This window comes from Nannospalax galili, unplaced genomic scaffold (assembly GCF_000622305.1).
Source record: "Nannospalax galili isolate Female #2095 unplaced genomic scaffold, S.galili_v1.0 scaffold1055, whole genome shotgun sequence".
Lineage (NCBI taxonomy): Eukaryota > Metazoa > Chordata > Mammalia > Rodentia > Spalacidae > Nannospalax > Nannospalax galili.
In genome coordinates, this window is record NW_008337140.1 from 43,752 (window position 1) to 62,099 (window position 18,348).

An 18,348-nucleotide genomic window follows, 5' to 3' on the forward strand; every position below is an offset into this window, starting at 1 on the left:
GCTCTGGAAGGGAAGCAGGTACTCTTTGGCTGCCTCCAACCTTTCATAATTCCCATCACTTGTTAAGACAGGCTCCCCAGGGACCAGAGTTTCTAAGTCACCATATGGGCGCAGGGAATCCTGCATCCTCTTACCAGAGCCATCCATTTCCAATTGGGTTATTTAGGTTAAGTGGTACTTCTTTAAGTAGACCTCTCCCACCACACTTATAAATGTACTCCATCCTATGGATTTAAACTTGTTATTGACACATCCTGGATTGCATAAGGGAGACCACTTCTCTCTTTTTATGGTGAGAACCCAATGTTTATCAACTTCTCTGTTGAAATTCTTAACCTTAAGACTACTCTCTGCTTAAACAGAGACATCTCTCCAGCTCTTCCTTCATTTTCTGAGATAAGGTCTTGCTATGATGGCCAGACTTGAACTCTTGTCTTTCATGTGCTGGAGTTAAAGCATGAGCCAACAACATACCCAGACCTTTACCAAGGATTCTAAATTTTTTTGCTGCGTGCTAGAGATGGCTCAACTGTCAAAACCACTTTCTTTTTCAGAGTTTGCTTCCCAGCATCCATTATTAGGTCAAGGGGTTTACAACCATATGTAACTCCATCTCTATGGGCACCTGCATACACAGAGCACTCTCATGTGCGTACACACATGCAAATACAAAGAAAAATGACAATCTCTATTGGAGGATTCCAGTACCCTGCTAAGTACCAGTTTCACCATAGGTTATTGAATTAAAAAACATTGTTACCTAGAGTTAACTTTGGACACACTATCAGGAATATTCTAGAAAAGGAGCCCTACACTTAACAAAACAAAGGACAATTAAGATTGTAAATAGTTTTATTAATGGCAACAGGTTCATTCCTCCTTTGTACTTGGACTTCACTGATTTTCTAGATACAGCTCATCTGATCCTGTTGCTCATCTGATCCTGTTAATTAAAAAAAAAAAAAAAAGATTAATCCATAAGAACCAGTTATGGAGTTTTGTTTTGATTGAGACAGGGTATCCATGAAGCCCCAGATGACTTGGAACTCCTCCATGGCAGAGATCACCTGTCTCTGTCCCCCAAGTCCTGAGACTCAAGATGTGTACCACCAGCCCTGACTCAGTTACTGAAATTCTTTCATTCATGTCATGTACATGCAATGACCAGAGGCCAAGAGGGCATGGGGTCCCCCGGAATTGAAGTTACAGGTGGCTGTTACCATATAGGGTGCTTGGAAGGGAACCAAGGTCCTCCGTAAGAGCAACCAGGGCTCTTAACCGCTGAGCCCCTCTTTCCAAGTCTATACACTTTTATTTTGTCTTTTTGAGACAGGGTCTCTGTTCTAGTTTGTTCTTCATTGCTGCTTACTGGCTTGCTCCACTGGCCCCTGCTCAGCCTGCTTTCTTATGCAACACAGGCCCAGCCGCCCAGGGGTGGCACCACCCACAGTGGACTGGGCCCTCCCACATCACTCATCAAGATGCCCTCAGACATGGCCACAGGCCAGTCCAATAGAGGCAATTCCCTAATTGAGGCTTCCTCAGCCCAGGTGTGTCAAGTTGACACTAAAGCTATTCAGCACAGTCTCCCCGTGGCCCCAGCTGTCCTGGTACTCAGAGATCTGCCTGCCTCTGCCTCCCAAGTGCTAGGACTACAGGTGTGCGCCACCACACCCAGCTTACAGACTTTTTAAACCTAACATTACTTAGCACTAACACCAACCCAATTTCCTAATATTGGGATTAGTGTCACTAGTTTTTGTAGCAGCCAAGAGCAATCCCTTTGGACAGTTTAACAGATTGAAATTACTGGGCTGGGATGTATCTCAGTTGGTCTAAGTGACTGCCTAATATGCACTAAGCCCTGGGGTCAATCCCTTGCAATAAACATACAAACTGAGCTTGGCAGGCAGGAGAACAAAAGTTACAGGTAATGTGGACTACATGTTTCAGGCCAGCCTGGGATACATAAGACAAAACAATCCAAAATTTATCACTCAACTTACCTCGACCTCGACTCTTCATTAGTCTAACAGCTTGTGGCTTTCCTTCTGGGCTGGCCCATGCTATGTGATGTCTTGAGAACAAATGTCTTATTTCACCTATAATTAAATATTTGACGTAACTTTCATTCTAGTATCAGCAAGAAGCACTTTATACAAGTTCCAAATGTTATAGAAATATTTATACATATTATAAATATGTATTTATAATATAAATATGTATATTTATAATATTTATATTTATCCCCCATGGATAAATATAGGCAGACAGGACCAGCATGGTCTACATAGCGAGTTCCAGGCCAGTTGGGGCTACAGGAAGACCCTGTCTCAAAAATACCAATAAATAAAGATGGACTGGGGGCGGGTAGATAGCTAGCTATAGCAAACACCAAGGCAGAGATAGTAACATGAACAAGCCTTTAAAAACTGATAGAAGGCCAGGGCCTGGTGGTGTATGATACCTTTAATTCTAGCACTCAGCAGGCTGAGGCAAGCAGATCTGAGTTTGAGGCCAGCCTGGTCTATGTAGCAAATTCCACAATGCTACATAGTGAGATCCTGTCTCAAAAACGAAATAAACCTCACACCTGATAGAGCACTAAAAGCAGAGTATCAATTCAATCTTTCTTTGCTGTTAATAATGTCTGTTATGAGCAGACATCTTTTAAAGATTCTGACGTTCTTCTCGTCAATATGCTGAGTTCTCACCCTTGGTGCTATGGATCAAACCCAGGCCGAGTGCTCCATCCCTAAGCTATACTCTCAACCTTCATGCAATTTCAGAAACAGAAACTAAGATATATTATCTTAAATAATATTTTCTCAGCAAAGATTGATTAGTTTTTTTGTCTTTTTGAAACAGTGTCTCCCTGTAGCCCCAGCTGCCCTGGAACTCACTATGGAGACCAGGCTGGCCTTGAACTCAGAGATCTACCTGCCTCTGCCTCCCAAGTGCTGGTGCCACCACACCCCGCTAAGATTGATTAGTTTTAACCACTGAGCCAATGTCAAGCCCCAAACCCCCATTTTAAGACTTCTAAGATACTTACTTCAAGTAAATAAGCACTCCATTATCAGCCAACATCAATCATTCTTACCTAAAGAATAATAAGAGAAAGTTAACATAAAAGACAAGGGTACAATAAAAATAAAAGGCTTGAAAATGCTAGTTAACTTCAAAATTTAAAAGAGCAAAATTCCAGAGACAAGACTGGGATAAGTTACAGGATTAAAAAAAAAATAGGAAGAAACTTCATGGGGGGAATTCTAAAATTATTCTTTATGTAAGTAATATAATAAGTAGATACCAGAATTAGGATGAAAACTATCTTTAAAATGCAAAAGCCTAACTCCTATTTTCACCAGTCTGAGCACAATGAAGTTTGACTGCAACCCAAAATATACTATCCCTTATGTGAAGGTATGTGACAACATGTACCTCACCAAATGAGTTATCAGCTCTTTCCTAAAGCACATGCCCTGCTTCCCCGTCAATTCCTGTCTTCTGTTCTCAGGTGGGCTAGCCACCATCAGTAGTCCTCCCAAGAGTGCTTTACCCATTCTCCCACAGCACACAACACTGCAGTTCTTACCCTGCAATCCTATGCATTTGCCTCAATCTTTCTCTTCCAAGTCCTCACTGTGTTTTAGGTTGGGGCAGGGAAGCTATGCCTTACTGGACAGCAAGGAAACTATGTTTTTCTGAGGGAGAAGACATTCACCTTCACTATATACCTGGCACAGCACACAAGAAACAGAAAGCTCAGCCTTAAATTCAAGTTCCAGGTTTTTCTTCCTCCCTGTATCATTACTGCCACAGGTATATATGAAATAGAACACCCTGTTGCACATGTACCATCCATAAGGGATACTATATCGTTTTGCATTCTTTCCCCATTCTCCAGATTATCCTTACTTATGTCCAGGCCCTTTTCATCTCCAAAAAAAATTTTCAGCACTGGTGTTCAAAAACATTATGGTTGGTTGTTTACCAACAACTTGAGATTTCCACAGTTGAGTCTTAAAAATTTGCCAATCATTATCTAGCAGCAATGACAGATAAGGAACAGTTAAATCCTCTGGATTCTTTCCCTAGTAGGCAGCCATTTGAGAACTGCACTAGTTAGGCAGCACTAAACATTATCAGCTAAAGCCAAAACCAAGTGAAGGCCCAGAACAAACACCCCAGCTCTAAAACCTGTCCAAAATCAAAGGCAGCAGTAAATGCAGGACTGTGGATCTTGTCACTGCAGCTGACAATGATTAACAATAGGAGACATGCACCCCCATTAGGTTAAAGTCCAAAACTCATCACACGCATCTCTTCATTAGGGAAAGTGAGATATGCATCGTTTGTAGCTTTGCAAAGAGTACCCACTGCATCTTTCATCTTTCAGAAAGCACCGGTATCTGTTCCAAGGGCCTAACAGTACGAAGATACATTCTGGCATCACACTTCTGAACTTTTGATTGTTCTCATTGGAAAAAAAAATCATAATTTTGGTTTTAACAAGACTATGAAATACAATGCAAGCACCTCAGTATATAGTATGATTACTGAGACCCACTTAATTCCCAGCTTTTCTGAGTAGTTAAGAAAGCCCAATGTACTAGGATTCACAATTTAAAGCTACATACAAATTATAAGAATCTACTGAATTCAATGGTTTCTCATTCTGAAGTACAAAAGCCTAATCATCTTAGAGCAGCAGACAAGGCAAAAAATACCCCCACCCAAAGTTCCCTAAGTCCGCACAGTGTATCAAATACATTCTCTGCAAGTTGTTACTGGTAAAGAGATAAGCCTGAGCTCTTGTGAACACTCAATCACTACCTAAAACCACGGTAGCCAGCACTGGCCACCGATTTAATGTACTATGACACAGAAATGCCCCATCAGGGATCCAGGCAGGTTAGTGATACTCATCACACTGTTTGATTTGGATTTTATTTATGAGGAGCTAGAAGTCACCATTGCTCTTACACCTGAGTAATCACAAGTTGTTTGCTTGAATGGACTAACATACAAATCTCTCCCCACCATGTGACTTGCTTGACCAAGTCATTCTTCTTGATACAGTGAAAGGAAATTCTCAGCCACAAAGTTTTTACCGACACTTTTGCAAAGTAAACCAAACTTTCTAGTTACGGAGCAGAAAGCATTACAAGTGAAAGCTGATGTTTCTCATGCATGGTAGGTGAAAAACCAGTTCGGAGACCAAGGTTAAGTTAAATTGAATTGAGGTCTGGAACAACAGTTGATGGAAAGCTCAAAAGAAGGTGCTTTGAAGACTTATGTATTCTGTGATCAAACGTTTTGAAAGGGAACATCACATCCCTAAAGCTAAAGGGAAACAAGTTCAAAGAGCTACTCTGAACAAATGCCCTCATTCTACAGAATACGACGAAGTCTATGATTGGGAATGATTCCCAGTATTCTCAACTAGAGGCAAGTCAGTGTTTCACACTATTTTCCCCCAAGTTTGGAGTATAAATATATTTAGACAAGCCACATAATGAACTATTTGTGTAAGATCCCCATCTAAGCCCAAGTTAGTAACAAGTGTTCCCATGAAACCCATATTTGGAAATTTTCTCATCACATTACCAAAAACCCCCTGTCGCTTAGTCTTAATTCACTCAACTTGCAGAACAATTGCCAAGATTGAATAATGAAATTAGACAATGCTGACCTATGGCAGGTCAGTGTGCTACAATGGAGGCTGAATTATCACATACTATATAGTCTGTTTATCAAGAGCACCCTAGTTCCCACCATATGGTTGTTTCCCTTGCCCCCACACCAGATGTGTTCCATTTTTATCTTCAGTTACAGTGTAACTAAAGAAAACCACACAACTGAGTCAAGATACACCAAGATTCAAGTTTGCATTTTCCTGAGAACTGCAACAGCACTGAATTCTTCCTAACCAATTACAGCTCTAATCCCAGACCCAGAGTTGTGAAATAGCCTAGCTTACCATACAAGTATTAGGTGCTGCACTGTTATTTCACTGTCAGAAGTGTGATGTCAGAATGCCCACTGAATAAAAGTACATAGCAAGTCACCAAGTTAGATTATATTGCTTGTTACCTACCTGTATGCAGTCGGCAATGAGAATCTTGGAGCAAGCAGGAATACTACATCCGGGTCCTAATGTCCATTGCCATTTGCGGTACTACGTTCCTCACAGTTACGCACTGCAGAAATGCTGGCTAAATGCAGTTATGTAGCAGGCCACTACTTTAATAGTGCACAATTGCAGTCCAAGAATACCACAAAACATTCCGCCACAACTTTGTGGCTTGCCCAAGCCAAGTAACTAAATTTTTATCTGCCATGATATGCCACTTTTAAGAATTGCACAGGTGTAACATTACAATTTCCCAAATTATCTACTTATATTAGTGGTACAACACCTTTTTTAAAAAGAGTGGTGGGTTTTATAGTACTTCTTACATGTTTGCTGTTCTTAGGAACAAAAGGATGATTTCATCACATGTGAGCCAATGGGTTAAGCTTATAAGGATGCCTATTAAATATACTAGTATAATAATGCAATTTTAAAAGGAGAACTTTAAGTGTCCTTTTAAAACAAAATTATGAGAGAAACTGGAGTAAACTGGGCAGGTGATTTCTTCAAAGAAAAATGGCTAAAGTACTATCATCTTCCCTTTCCCACTAAGTATTTTTAGTTTAGAAAAACTATTCATTAAGATGATTTAAAATCGCATTAGGTTAAAACCATCACATAAAAGACTTACTCAAAGTCCGTTTTGAGTAGCTTACAACCCTTGGTATGCTGTTTCAGTGACCAAAGTCAGATGTCGGTTGACACTATAACCTTACTTGCTAAACTCAAGTTTAGCTATTCTACAGCCCACAGTAAAGGCTATCAAAAACCACAACTTTTTAGCATCCTTCACCACTCTTTAAAGGTATACTACTACCAAAAGCTTATTTTATGGGTCTGTGCCAGCATCCCTTATAAAGGCATATAATCTGAAAAATAAACTGAAACATTAATTTTATAGGCAGATTTTCCCATTTCCCCTCCAGCCCCCACCCACATACATTTAAAACTCACCCTCTGTGGGTGTCCCATGAACATCCCTCAATTATCATTAGTCCCTGCTACACAATTGGACCAAATGAGTTCCTTTCAAATCCAGACCTTTGGTTCCATACAGAAAACCTTATTATGTATTACCACCAATTAGTAACTTCACTTGGGCCAAAACCTTTCTGATTGCTATAATTCTGATAGATCTAGCTATTTCCAAGTGTGCTGGTCAATGAAAAGGAGTCTATTTTCTGAGGAGATTCTCTCCCTTACTTAATACGCCATGGACCTATCAGTCATACAAGCAGAATTTGGTGACATGCTTTGATAATCCACTAATGTTTTACTTAAAATTATGCTCCTTTCCTATGCATGAAGTACTCGATTGTTTCAACAATAGATCTCCTTTTGTACTCAAGCACAGTACTCAACTTCAGCACATGATTTAGAATTTTTCTTTTGCCAATTAGCACCAAGGATAGAGGTGAAAAGGATGAAGACATTCCATAGTGAAAAGTTCTATAATGTACAGACTTGAATGGAAATAACTAAGAACAGACCAAAGCATTTAATTACTTTACCTACTGTTAGGAAGTCGTTCCTCTAACATATTTACACTGGGAATCAAGCTCCCATTATACTAACAGACAACAGTAAACGGTCTATTACTGAGTCAGAAAAGTCTCTTGTCCTAATGGAGAGATTCAATGAAGTTGACATCAACTGACAACATCACTGAAACATTCCAAAGCCTATGGTGGATGCAAAGAGTATTTGTACTATGTAGCCTGAGACGCTGTCTCCAGGTTTAGTGCTACATAAAAAAGCAAAATGTAAAAAATGTCAACAACTTCATAGTGAGAATGGTTATCTGCAATCAATCCTATATGGAAAGTCACCAGTATCTCTTAAAGAGAACTAATAATATTTTAGTACCTACAGGATTTTCCCAACCTAAGTAGCACAAGATGTTAAGTTACAGAATACGGAGAGCTAAACCTACCTTATATAGTTAACTAACCCTTACTTTCAAGTTGAAATTTTCAGGCTAGATCCCAGCTTTTAAAATCACTTGAAGCAATACATGAAAAGGCTTCATGTTTAACAATCTTTAATTCAAATGCAAAAGTTCAATACAAGCCATTGGTAGGGCTTGGGATTTGTTCTTTTAGAAACAAAGCAACAGGGGTAATGCAACAAAATGATCTTACTACTTTTCAAGCTTTCAAAGGAGGGCCAAAGATCCATTTATCCAAACCCACTTTCTCTCACTACCAATAGTTTACACTCATTCCATAATCTTAATACATGTTCCTGAATGAAGATGTACAGTTCAGCTTTGCTTACATAACCATTTAAAAAATACTCAGCACCAGCTTGCTTCCTATAATGCCAAATACATCCTAACTACTTCAACAAGTTTGTACTTCTTTTGGAAACAAAAGGGCCATTATCTGTAGAAAGCATCACTTAGCTCTGTACATTTCCCAGAAATGGCATATGCCATTCAAAGGCCTGGATACTCTGTGTTTTCAAAGTGGAAGCTAGCCTAATGTGCATAAGCATGAATGGCAAAGTTGAAGATCAGTATTTCAACTATTTTACTATTTATTCGAAGCACAGTAAAAAAAAAATTGGTACACTTTGGAAATTCAGTGGCACAAGGTACACTGCCATTAACTTGAGGAACATTATACAGTTTAAAAAAAAAAAGGTAAATAAAAAGAAAAAAAAATTTTTTTCTCCTGTTTTGAACACTGCATTACATAATTTTACCTGCCCAAACAGACCATTTACAAATATCAGGTCAATAAACTGCTAACATCCATAAAAAGGTAGCTTTCTTACTAAAATGCAAGAATTTAAAAGTGGTATCTAAACAAGAGAAGACAAAAACAAACTGGAATGAAAGCCTGGGTGTGGGATCTAAAATCGGGGCTTCTTGTTTGGACCTTCATACTCTTCTCTCCCTCTACCATATCCTGCTGGAGTTCCAGGCCCCATTCCTCTAGGACCCTGTCCACCCACAGGACCCGCACCTCCCTGCCCAAAGCGCTCAGTACGCTATTGGAACAGTAATTAACAGTTCATTAAATGTAGTTGATGTCCATGTGTGTTAAGTAAATATTTTAGAAGGTTCCGTAGTCAACGTTCGTCGATACAATCACCAATGAGTCGATCCACAGGTACCGGGAACATAGAAAGGAAAAAAGGGTAATTTGAAAATTAGTTTACGATAATACATGCCTCGTGGTATGTTCCCACTTGAGCCATTCTCATACACCTGTTTCAAAGAATAGATCTTCCCTGGAGTGCTAAAAAATTTAAGAATTAGTACAGATGTGAAAACCCATTCCAAAATGAGTTCTAAGAAATTTCACATCAGATTAATCCAGTGAAATGGTTGCAAACTCACTTTCAAGGTCTGAACAGAAAATTATCTCCAAGTAAGCCTAACAAGCCCAATCTGACAGAGTCAATTCACTCAATGAAGTGACAAAGACCTACTCACCAGTTAGTGGCATGTGCTGCTTAAGAAACCTTGTGCTTTTCAAGATCTTAAGACACATCTGCAAAGTTGCAGAAATCTTAAAGGTTGAAGCTTAATAAAATCCTACTAGACTACAAAAAAAAAAAAAGCACAAAAAACTAACAGATTTCGTTACTTAACCGGCACAGTAACTTGATCAAAGCCTCAATGTTGCCAGAGTCTCACAGGTATACCACACCTTCAGAGCCATCGCTATAAAACCAGAAACAATTATGTTCACAGTACTGTTTCTGCATTGTTACAAACTAAATACACAGCCCACCTTGCTTGATAGTCCAATTCTTTAGAAGAGCTTTGAAAAGTGCACTGGCACTTTGCTGTGATTCCATGTTTAGGCTGTTTCCCAAAAGCGCCTATCGCCAAGCTAATGTGACTGCGATAAAGCAGTTAGTGACTTCAGTATAGACCAGCATTACTTCTATTCTAGTTTTAGGCACTTTTAAAGAAAAAAACAAAAAAACCACATACCCTAACAGCACAACCTACAGTATGCAAACACAGCAGCCTATACTGTCTTTCGAACTCCACTTAAAGTAACCCAGTTACTCAGATTATTTTAATGAAAACATTTTAAAAGGGGGGAAGAGGGCACAAAAATGTTATCAGGATTTAATTGTTACTATAATTTTACCATTAAAAAAAAAACTACGGGACTACTTGAACAGACTAATCTCCATCTTTCACTTTTAAAAATCTTCAGAACTGTGTTTCTATGTAAGAGCTAGAGGAAACTTTGGAGGCATAGGAGCTGTTATAATCTATTTCTAGACCCAGAAACTAAACTGGAAGAACATGTCAAACTTATTTACAAATTTGATAGATACCCTTGTCTTTTAGGATGCATGTAAAGCAAACAAAAAGCTACTTATTTTAAAATTTCAGTTTGATCAAAGGTACCAGCATTATATTCAACCATTTGTAAATGCTAACTTTAATTCTCAAAAAGCCTTAGGTACATTTAAAATATGAGGTTTGACATTAAACTTAAAATGCATCCAATCCTATGGGCTACAAAATGCATCTTCTTGAGCCAACAGCTTGTAGGTGAACTAATTAGATTCAATTTGCAAAAATGTTTCCCTAAACCCACCAAAATGCAGTCTAAGGATCTAAGCCCTGACTAATGCAGCAAATACCAAAATTCACTATTTTAAAGCACCTGACAAGGCTACCTAGCTAAAGCATGATTGCGTCAAGAAGGATCAGAACAAATGCACACCATCAGTATACTTAAAATGATTTGCCTTGTTGCTACCCTGTAGCAAAGTAGAAACTTCAGTTTATTTTAGGTGTACCCACAGGTGGGAAACGACGAGACAAACACTAAACAGTTCCCCTTTTCACAGGATAGAAACCACACCAAATATAGGTCAAAGACCTCCACATCACTGAAACCTGCTTAAAGCTACAATCTACAAGTCTGATTCCCACTTATGGCAAATACCAGCTTAAAGAATGGCAGTTTGCCATTTCCTCCACTTTGGATGTAGAAAAATGATAAATTATCTAGCGCCTAAAATTTGGATTTGCCATGCACTAGAAGTTCAAAAGTGCACAAACTGCATAAAATGGCAAACACCTACCTAATCTACTTATTGCCAAAAGTAACTCCACAAACTAACAGCATTGATTCTTCATTGGCAACCTGTTTTAGGTTACCATTCACAGTTCTACATTGCCAAAGTGTTTTTCAGGAGTTTATGTTACACCATAGGGGAACTATAAGAAGTCCAGTCAGCTACTTTAGAAAGAGAGAAGCAGAGAGAAGGGGGGAAAAAAAAACTTGAGTCATGAAATCAAGGATTCCTTTGTACTACGCCCCACAAGATACATTACCATGTCGCTTCCCATCATGGAACCACTCATGGTTGCTGGTGGAACTCCAGGATTAGCTTCATAACCTATGCCACCACCTCCACCTAGAGGTGGAAATTTCTGGCCTCCTGAACCATAGGGATCTAGGAAACAAAAATAGTGGTTACACCTCCAACAGAACACTGCTCTACAATGACACTATTAATTTAGTTTTTACCTACCTCCCATGTTCATTGCTCCACCACCACCCATTCTCATGTCTCTTTCTCTCTGAAAGAAATAAAACAAGTTCTTTCACTCATATACTCTACCCATCCTGAGCATTCTTGTGTACAAGGAAAATCTTGAGAATCAGAAAATATAGCCATGCTTGGTGGACACACTTGTAATCCCAGCATTTTAGAGGCAGGATTGCTTTTAAGTTTGAGGCCAGCCTAGTACAGAGTTCCAGGTCAGTCAACACTATACAGGAAGACCTTATCTCAAAAAACAAAAGAAAATTTAAGGCTCAAGAAGCATTTTCTTATTTCTTGATCATAGTATTTTTTTTATTTAAAATATTTTATTATGTACAAGTGTATTGCCTGCATGTATGTGAGTGCACCTGTGCTGTGCAATGCCAGAGGTCAGAAGAGAGCTTTGGATTCCCCTGGAATTGGGACTTAAGGACGGTTCGTGGCTGCTATGTGGGTGCTGGGAATTGAACCCGGGTCCTCAGCAAGAGATGTCAAGTGCTTAACTGCTGAGCCATCTCTCTAGCCCCATCACAGTATTTTAAGATCACTATTAAGGGGCTGGAGAGATGGAGCACTGGCCACTCTTGCAGAGGACCCTTGTTCAACTCCCAGAAACCACATGGTGGCTAACAACTCCACAGTTTCAGGGATCAGATGCCCTCTGACCTCCAGGGCACTGCGTGACACTGATGCAGGCAATACACTCACACATAAAAGTAAGCTGGGCGTGGCAGTTCATGTCTTTGATCCCAGCACTCAGGAGGCAGAGGCAGGTGGATCTCTGTGAGTTTGAGGCCAGCCTGGTCTCCATAGCAAATCCAGGCCAGCTGCAGCTATAGAGACTCTGTCTCAAAAATAAATATTATACCTAAAAGATTACCCATTTATTTTTTGGTCTTTTTGAGACCGGGTCTCCCTGTAGCCCCAGCTGTCCTGGAACTCACTATGTAGACCAGGCTGGTCTTGAACTCAGAGATGTGCCTGCCTCTGCCTCTGGAGTGCTGGGATCAAAGGCACGCGCCACCACGCCTGGCACAAGATTACCTATTTATTGTGAGAAAAATGTCATGCTAGTAGGTACCTCCTACAAGCTCCATACAGAATGTCAACTAGAGTGCAATACAAACTTACTGGATCCATGTAGCCCATCCTGCTGTAACTTTCCTCTCTCTGTCTTCTCATTTGTTCTTCCATCTCTCGCTGGCGAATCATCATCTCTTCCTCTCTTCTTCGTCGTTCCTCCTCTTGCCTAAAAATATTTATCAGGCATAAAAGCTAAATGGCATCCACATCTTTAAAACTTCTACTTGAAAACAGATAATTATAGTTTGATAATCTGAGGAGGTCTAAGTTTTAAATTACAAAAGGTCATAAGGCCCAAAGTCTAGGACATAACTCTAGATAGCAGCATGTTGGCAAAGAAAATAAGCTTTACTAATAATGAAAAACCCTGCACTTTGTGCTGTATCCCTTATGTCAGAACGGCAGTGAAAGGCCTTTAACACATACCTCAACTGCATTTCTTTACGTTTCTGCATTTCTTGACTGTGAAGTTCCTCCATACGTCTTAATTCTTCCTGGCGCCTCATCAAATCTGAACATCAGAAATTTGGATTCTTGTTAATGAGGTTCTGGCCCCTTCAACATGAAAATGATCACAACCAGCAAAATTCAGAAGACTATACTATACCTTGGCGCAAGAGATTTGCCTGATGCTCATGGTATGCATCTTCCATTTCACTTTCCAATTTGTCTTTTGCATCCTTCATGTTTTTCTCAACTTGTTCCCTTTGCTGTTTTTCCATCTCATCTAAAGACTTCCATCGCTGAGAATATTCATATTCAAATGTGCCATGCTGAGCAAAACGAGGTGGTGTTTCTCTCTCCCTGACAACACAAAATTTATACATGAAGCTATCTGTGGATATACTACCTGACTTCTTAAAAAACAAAAATTTCACTTAAGGCCAAGTGTCAGTGGTAAAGGACCTGCGTAGCATGGAATATAGAAGTACAACGTCCTTGATCTGATCCCCAGCACCAAGGATGGAGACACCTACCATTTCTTCAAGTTTGCTAAGAGAAAACACGCCCCCAATTTTGCAGTTTGTCTACACCACTAAAAGGGGCTTCCATAAACATAAATTTCTATAAACTATTTTCCCATCCCTGAACCCCTGCTCATTCTCACACTGTATCTTCCTACTTGCTTCCAATACCCCAGCACTTGGGAGGGAATGGCCTGCAGATCTTGTCCAGCCTGGTCTACAATGAGACCTTGTCTCAAGAAAATAAAAAGAAGGCCTGGGTGTGATGGTTTACTCCCAGCACTTGGCAGAGGCAAGCAGATCTCTATGAAATTGAGGTTAGCCTGGTCTACATACCAAGTGCCAGGCTAGTTGGGGTTACAGAAGACCATGTCCAAAAAGAGCAAAAAAAAAAAAGAACCCCGACTTATTTTGTCTTTTAATATCCAGCAGATCTCATAAAATTAAATCGCATTAGCTGGATCAAATGCAAATGTATCTAACCCGATAACTTCAAATTATTCATGGACATTAAAAATAAAAAATTAAGCTAGGCCGGGTGTGGTGGCACAAGCCTGCAGTTCCAGCATTTGGGAGGCAGAGGCAGGCAGATCTCCGTGAATTCAAGGCCAGCCTGGTCTACAGGACAGCTGGAGCTACAGGCAGACCCTGTCTCAAAAAGACCAAAAATGAGCAAATAATTATAAAGCTTATTTCCAGTTCTCATGTAGCAGCTCAATTCTGATCCCAGCACCCAGGAGACAGATCTCCAAATATGAGGCTGGCCTCATCTACAAGGCAGAAGTTCCAGACCAGCCAGAAACATAGTCAAACTCAAATAGCAACTTTTAAGTAAAACTGGAAAGTTACTAGCCTATGCTCTCTTTTACACTTACACTACTGAGAGTTCTTTTTATACAACACCAAAAATTTTAATTAGTCTTACTTTTGATACATTGGGTTCTTCTGTGCCAATTTTTCAGGAAGACCATCTTCATCATCTAATTGTTCAAGTGGTTCCACAATGACTGGGCGAGGAGTTCTGGTAACAGAAATAGTTCCACCTCTTAACTTTGCTCCAAATTTTATTGCCTATCTTCACATAATAGGAAATTTAATAGAAACCAAACTTACGTTGTCAGTAGGAAAACACCTTCACTGCATCTTTCAAATGCTTTTCTTGCTGCTGGCTTAGAAGCAAATTCAACAATGCCCTTCCCAGTAGATCTTCCACGATCATCCACAATTACAACAGCCCTTTCAATAGGACCAAATTGGCTAAAGGCCTCTTCCAACAGTTCATTGGAAACGTAGGGTGAAAGATTCCGAACAGAAAGGGCAGCAGCATGTGTAGCAAAGCGAACCCGAAGCTGTCTACCTCTCATGGGTGTATCATCAAGTTCAGCTTTAGCAATTTCAGCCAAGGCTCTAGACTCCTGTAAATATCAGAAACATTAATTCCAAAGCTGGCTAATGCTCAACTACTTATAACCCTTCCTCCTACTAAAGGACTATCATGAAGCAGACAGCCCAACAATTACATGTCTAGCACTCTGGCCTGCACCCACAACAATTACACACTCCCACTATGTTGACCCATAATGCTGATGGAAAGTTAAAGGCCAACTTATTCTTCCTATTTTAAAACCAAGCCTTCAGCCTTTACAGACGACAGTAAGAAAAATCCTCACATTTTACTTCTATATAAAAATCAAATGCACTCACGAGTTTAATAAATCCGAATCCTTTGCCTTTATTGATAAAAACTTCTCCTGGTTCTCCGTATTTTGCAAACAGTCTTTTGAATTCATCCTCTGTGATATCAGCAGGCAGATTCCCCACAAACAACCGACAGCGCTGTGTGTAAGTTTTTTCTCCAGGCCTCCTCAATAGTGACAAGTTGGCTTTAAATCCCTAATAAAGTGAAGGAATTTCTATTCAGACACCAGCGACAAAATAGGAAAGCCCAAAAATAATTTGCGTGTCCCACACTAGCCATTAAGAATGCTTTTCTGGTCAAAACCACTATCAGGTTGTAACCTATCTGGGTGATATCTAACATGATCATTAACCTCAGAGAAGCCGTGATCACACCAAACGCTCTTGAAAATACCCTAATAACTTCAATCAATGTATTACACCATTTCCTTAACAGGTCTGGATGGCAGACAGAAATCAAGACCGGAACTGCCTGGCTTGCTTCATCCGCACACCGCACCCTCATAGCACTAGCCAGATCACGGCGACCAGCCAACTTCCACTGACGCCGCCTCAGCAGCTCCCAGCTCCCGCGGCCCACCACGGTCTGGGCAGACTGAACACCGGCAGCCAATCCACGGCCGACCACAGGCCCCACCCACGAGAGTCCGCGCCGGCGCCTTTCCGGCCCGCGACAAAATGGAGGCCGGCGCGGCCGGGGGGAGGGGGATGCACAAGGTAGGGAGGAGGAGGAGGCGCCGCCATCTTAGGGGAACGGAAGCGTAGCTCCCAGAGACTCACCTCCGAGTCCGAGATCTTCTCCTCTGTGCGGCCTCCGGGCCCGCCGGGAGGGGGTCCCTGGAGGTGCTGCTGCTGGTGGTACGGCACGTGGTGCTGACGGCCCCCGCGGGGCTCCCCGCCACCTCGGTGTGGCGGCTTCGGGTGACCGCCAGGAGTGCTCATGCCCGGGCCCCCGCCGGGCTTCGGCCCCCCAGGCATCTTGCCGCCCTTTGGGCCACCGGGGCCTGGACCTTGTTTAGGCCCCGGGCCAGCGCCGCCTGCGGAGGGAGGCGGAGGGCCTCCGGTCTGCGGCGGAGTAGTCGAAACGCCGCTGCTCGGCGTGGCGGGCGGGGGCGCTCCAGGGGCAGCGGGAGTGACCACGGGCGGCGGGGTCGGGGTGGGGCCCGGGCCCGGGCCCGGTGGGGCGCCGGAGGTCGGGGGAGTAGCGGGCGGGGCTGAGCCGGCGGCCTGCGGCGCGCTGCTCACTCCGGACGCGGAGCCGGGAACCTGAGGGCCGCCCGGCTTGGCCGAGTCCTGCGGCGGAGGCGGCGGCTGCTGGTGGGGCGGCTGGTGCGGCGGGGGCTGTTGCTGCGGCGGTGGCGGCTGCTGCTGTGGAGGAGGCTGGTGCTGCGGCGGAGGCTGCTGCTGCTGCTGGTGTGGAGGCGGTGGCGGGATCGGGGGCTTCGGACCGCCAGGGCCCGGGCCCATGGGGCCGCGGTTCTGATTGAGGCCCATGCCGGGCGGCGGAGAGCGGAAGTCATGGAGGCCGCCGCGGCCGCCACCTCCTCCACGCCGGTGAAAGCCGCCACCGCCGCCGCCGCGACTCCGGAACCGATCCCGAGACATTTCTGTAGTCAAGGGGCGGTCGAGGCAGAAGCGGAGAAGACGCTCGGGAAACGTGGAGGCCACTTTGCCTTGCACAAAATGGCGGATGACACAGGCGGCGGGCCGCCTTTGTCCTCTTCTTATATACGCCAGCTTCACCTGTCCCGCCTCCCACTTGATCGACACCTCCTCTAACCAATCGCAAGTTCAGTACTTCGTGACACTAACTTACGAAGCTTAATTCTTCGCTATTGGTTACCAGGTAAGAGGCGGGAGGCAGGGAGGGACTGTCGTTACCTTTTGACCAATCACCGGAGAAAGAGTTGGCTGTAGGCCTCTGTGATTGGTTGGAACAAATTTGAATGGGCATGCCAGGCTATTTTCCCGTGAACGCAGATAACCAGGGCCCTATAGCTCCAAGAGGAGTAGAGGGCTCTTTTTCAACCTTCATTGCCTCTAGGAGCCGTTTGCTATTGCCCAGCAAAACAGATATTCTCGAGTTCAGAATTAAAAATTGAGCTCCTGCTATCCACTCCTCTTCGTGCTAGCCCAATAAAATTATGGAAAAATCTCACCAAGTTTACACACACGGACTTTATTTTGCTGAAACTACCTAGGCAGTTAATGTGGGTGACCCACCTGGAAGGTGAAGAAAGTAGTTCCCCCTTGCTACCTACCTAGTAAGTTCAAAGCAAGCTTAGACTACATGAAATTTTGTCAAAGAAACAGACAAAACAGCCTGTGGGAACACAAGTTTGTTATGGCAGTATAAACTTTGCCATTAGACTCGAGTGGGTGCAATCTGTTCAAAGGAAAACGGCCTTTGGAGTTGTGGCTTCCCTAGCGTACAGAAGGGCCTGAGTTCAGTCTCCAGGAAGGGGGTTAGGGAGGAGGATATGCCTGCTTGAGCGTATAAAGAAGTAAGAACACAAGTCATGGGAGAATGTAATACGATAATGTTTTTTGATCCCTTCCACTTGACACTTCATGAACAGATTAAGGGATTTAAAAAATTACCATTTTAGCCGGGCATGGTGGCACAGGCCTTTAATCCCAGCACTCGGGAGGCAGAGGCAGGCGAATCTCTGTGAGTTGGAGGCCAGCCTGGTCTACATTCCAGGCCAGCTGGGGCTACAGAGAGACCCTGTCTCGAAAAAAAAAAAAAAAAGAGAAAATTGCCATTTTAGGCAGTATAGCTCACTCCTATCGTCCGAAGTTTAGGCGGCAGAACAGGCTGATCTTTATGGACTTGGGGCCAGCCTGGCCTAAAAGTAGTGAGTTCCAGGCCAGCCATGGCTACATTGTGAGACCCTGTCTCAGAAAATAGAGGTGGAGGGGCTACAATAT

General features: G+C 42.5%; 1 protein-coding gene across 5 annotated transcripts; it reads right to left on the minus strand.

Annotated features, from left to right (window-relative positions):
- Positions 1 to 834: 834 nt before the first annotated feature.
- Positions 835 to 17,134, minus strand: Sfpq (splicing factor proline and glutamine rich). Of its 5 annotated transcripts, none has more exons than XR_003849398.1 (12): positions 16,198 to 17,134; positions 15,424 to 15,612; positions 14,833 to 15,134; positions 14,645 to 14,740; positions 13,362 to 13,558; positions 13,181 to 13,265; positions 12,803 to 12,920; positions 11,657 to 11,705; positions 11,457 to 11,578; positions 3,056 to 3,103; positions 2,007 to 2,102; positions 835 to 926 (listed from the first exon to the last, which is right to left on the minus strand). XR_003849398.1 is itself a non-coding variant. In XM_029563115.1 (11 exons), exons 1-10 carry the CDS (start codon positions 17,020 to 17,022, stop codon positions 3,080 to 3,082), a joined length of 2,007 nt encoding a protein of 668 aa, XP_029418975.1. In that variant the 5' UTR covers positions 17,023 to 17,134; the 3' UTR covers positions 835 to 926; positions 3,056 to 3,079. The 5 variants fall into 5 exon arrangements, 3 of the variants coding, with proteins under 3 accessions (XP_029418975.1, XP_017653383.1, XP_008830326.1); XR_001872423.2 differs by having other exon boundaries at positions 835 to 943; XM_029563115.1 differs by lacking the exon at positions 2,007 to 2,102.
- Between the last annotated feature and the right edge of the window lie 1,214 nt (positions 17,135 to 18,348).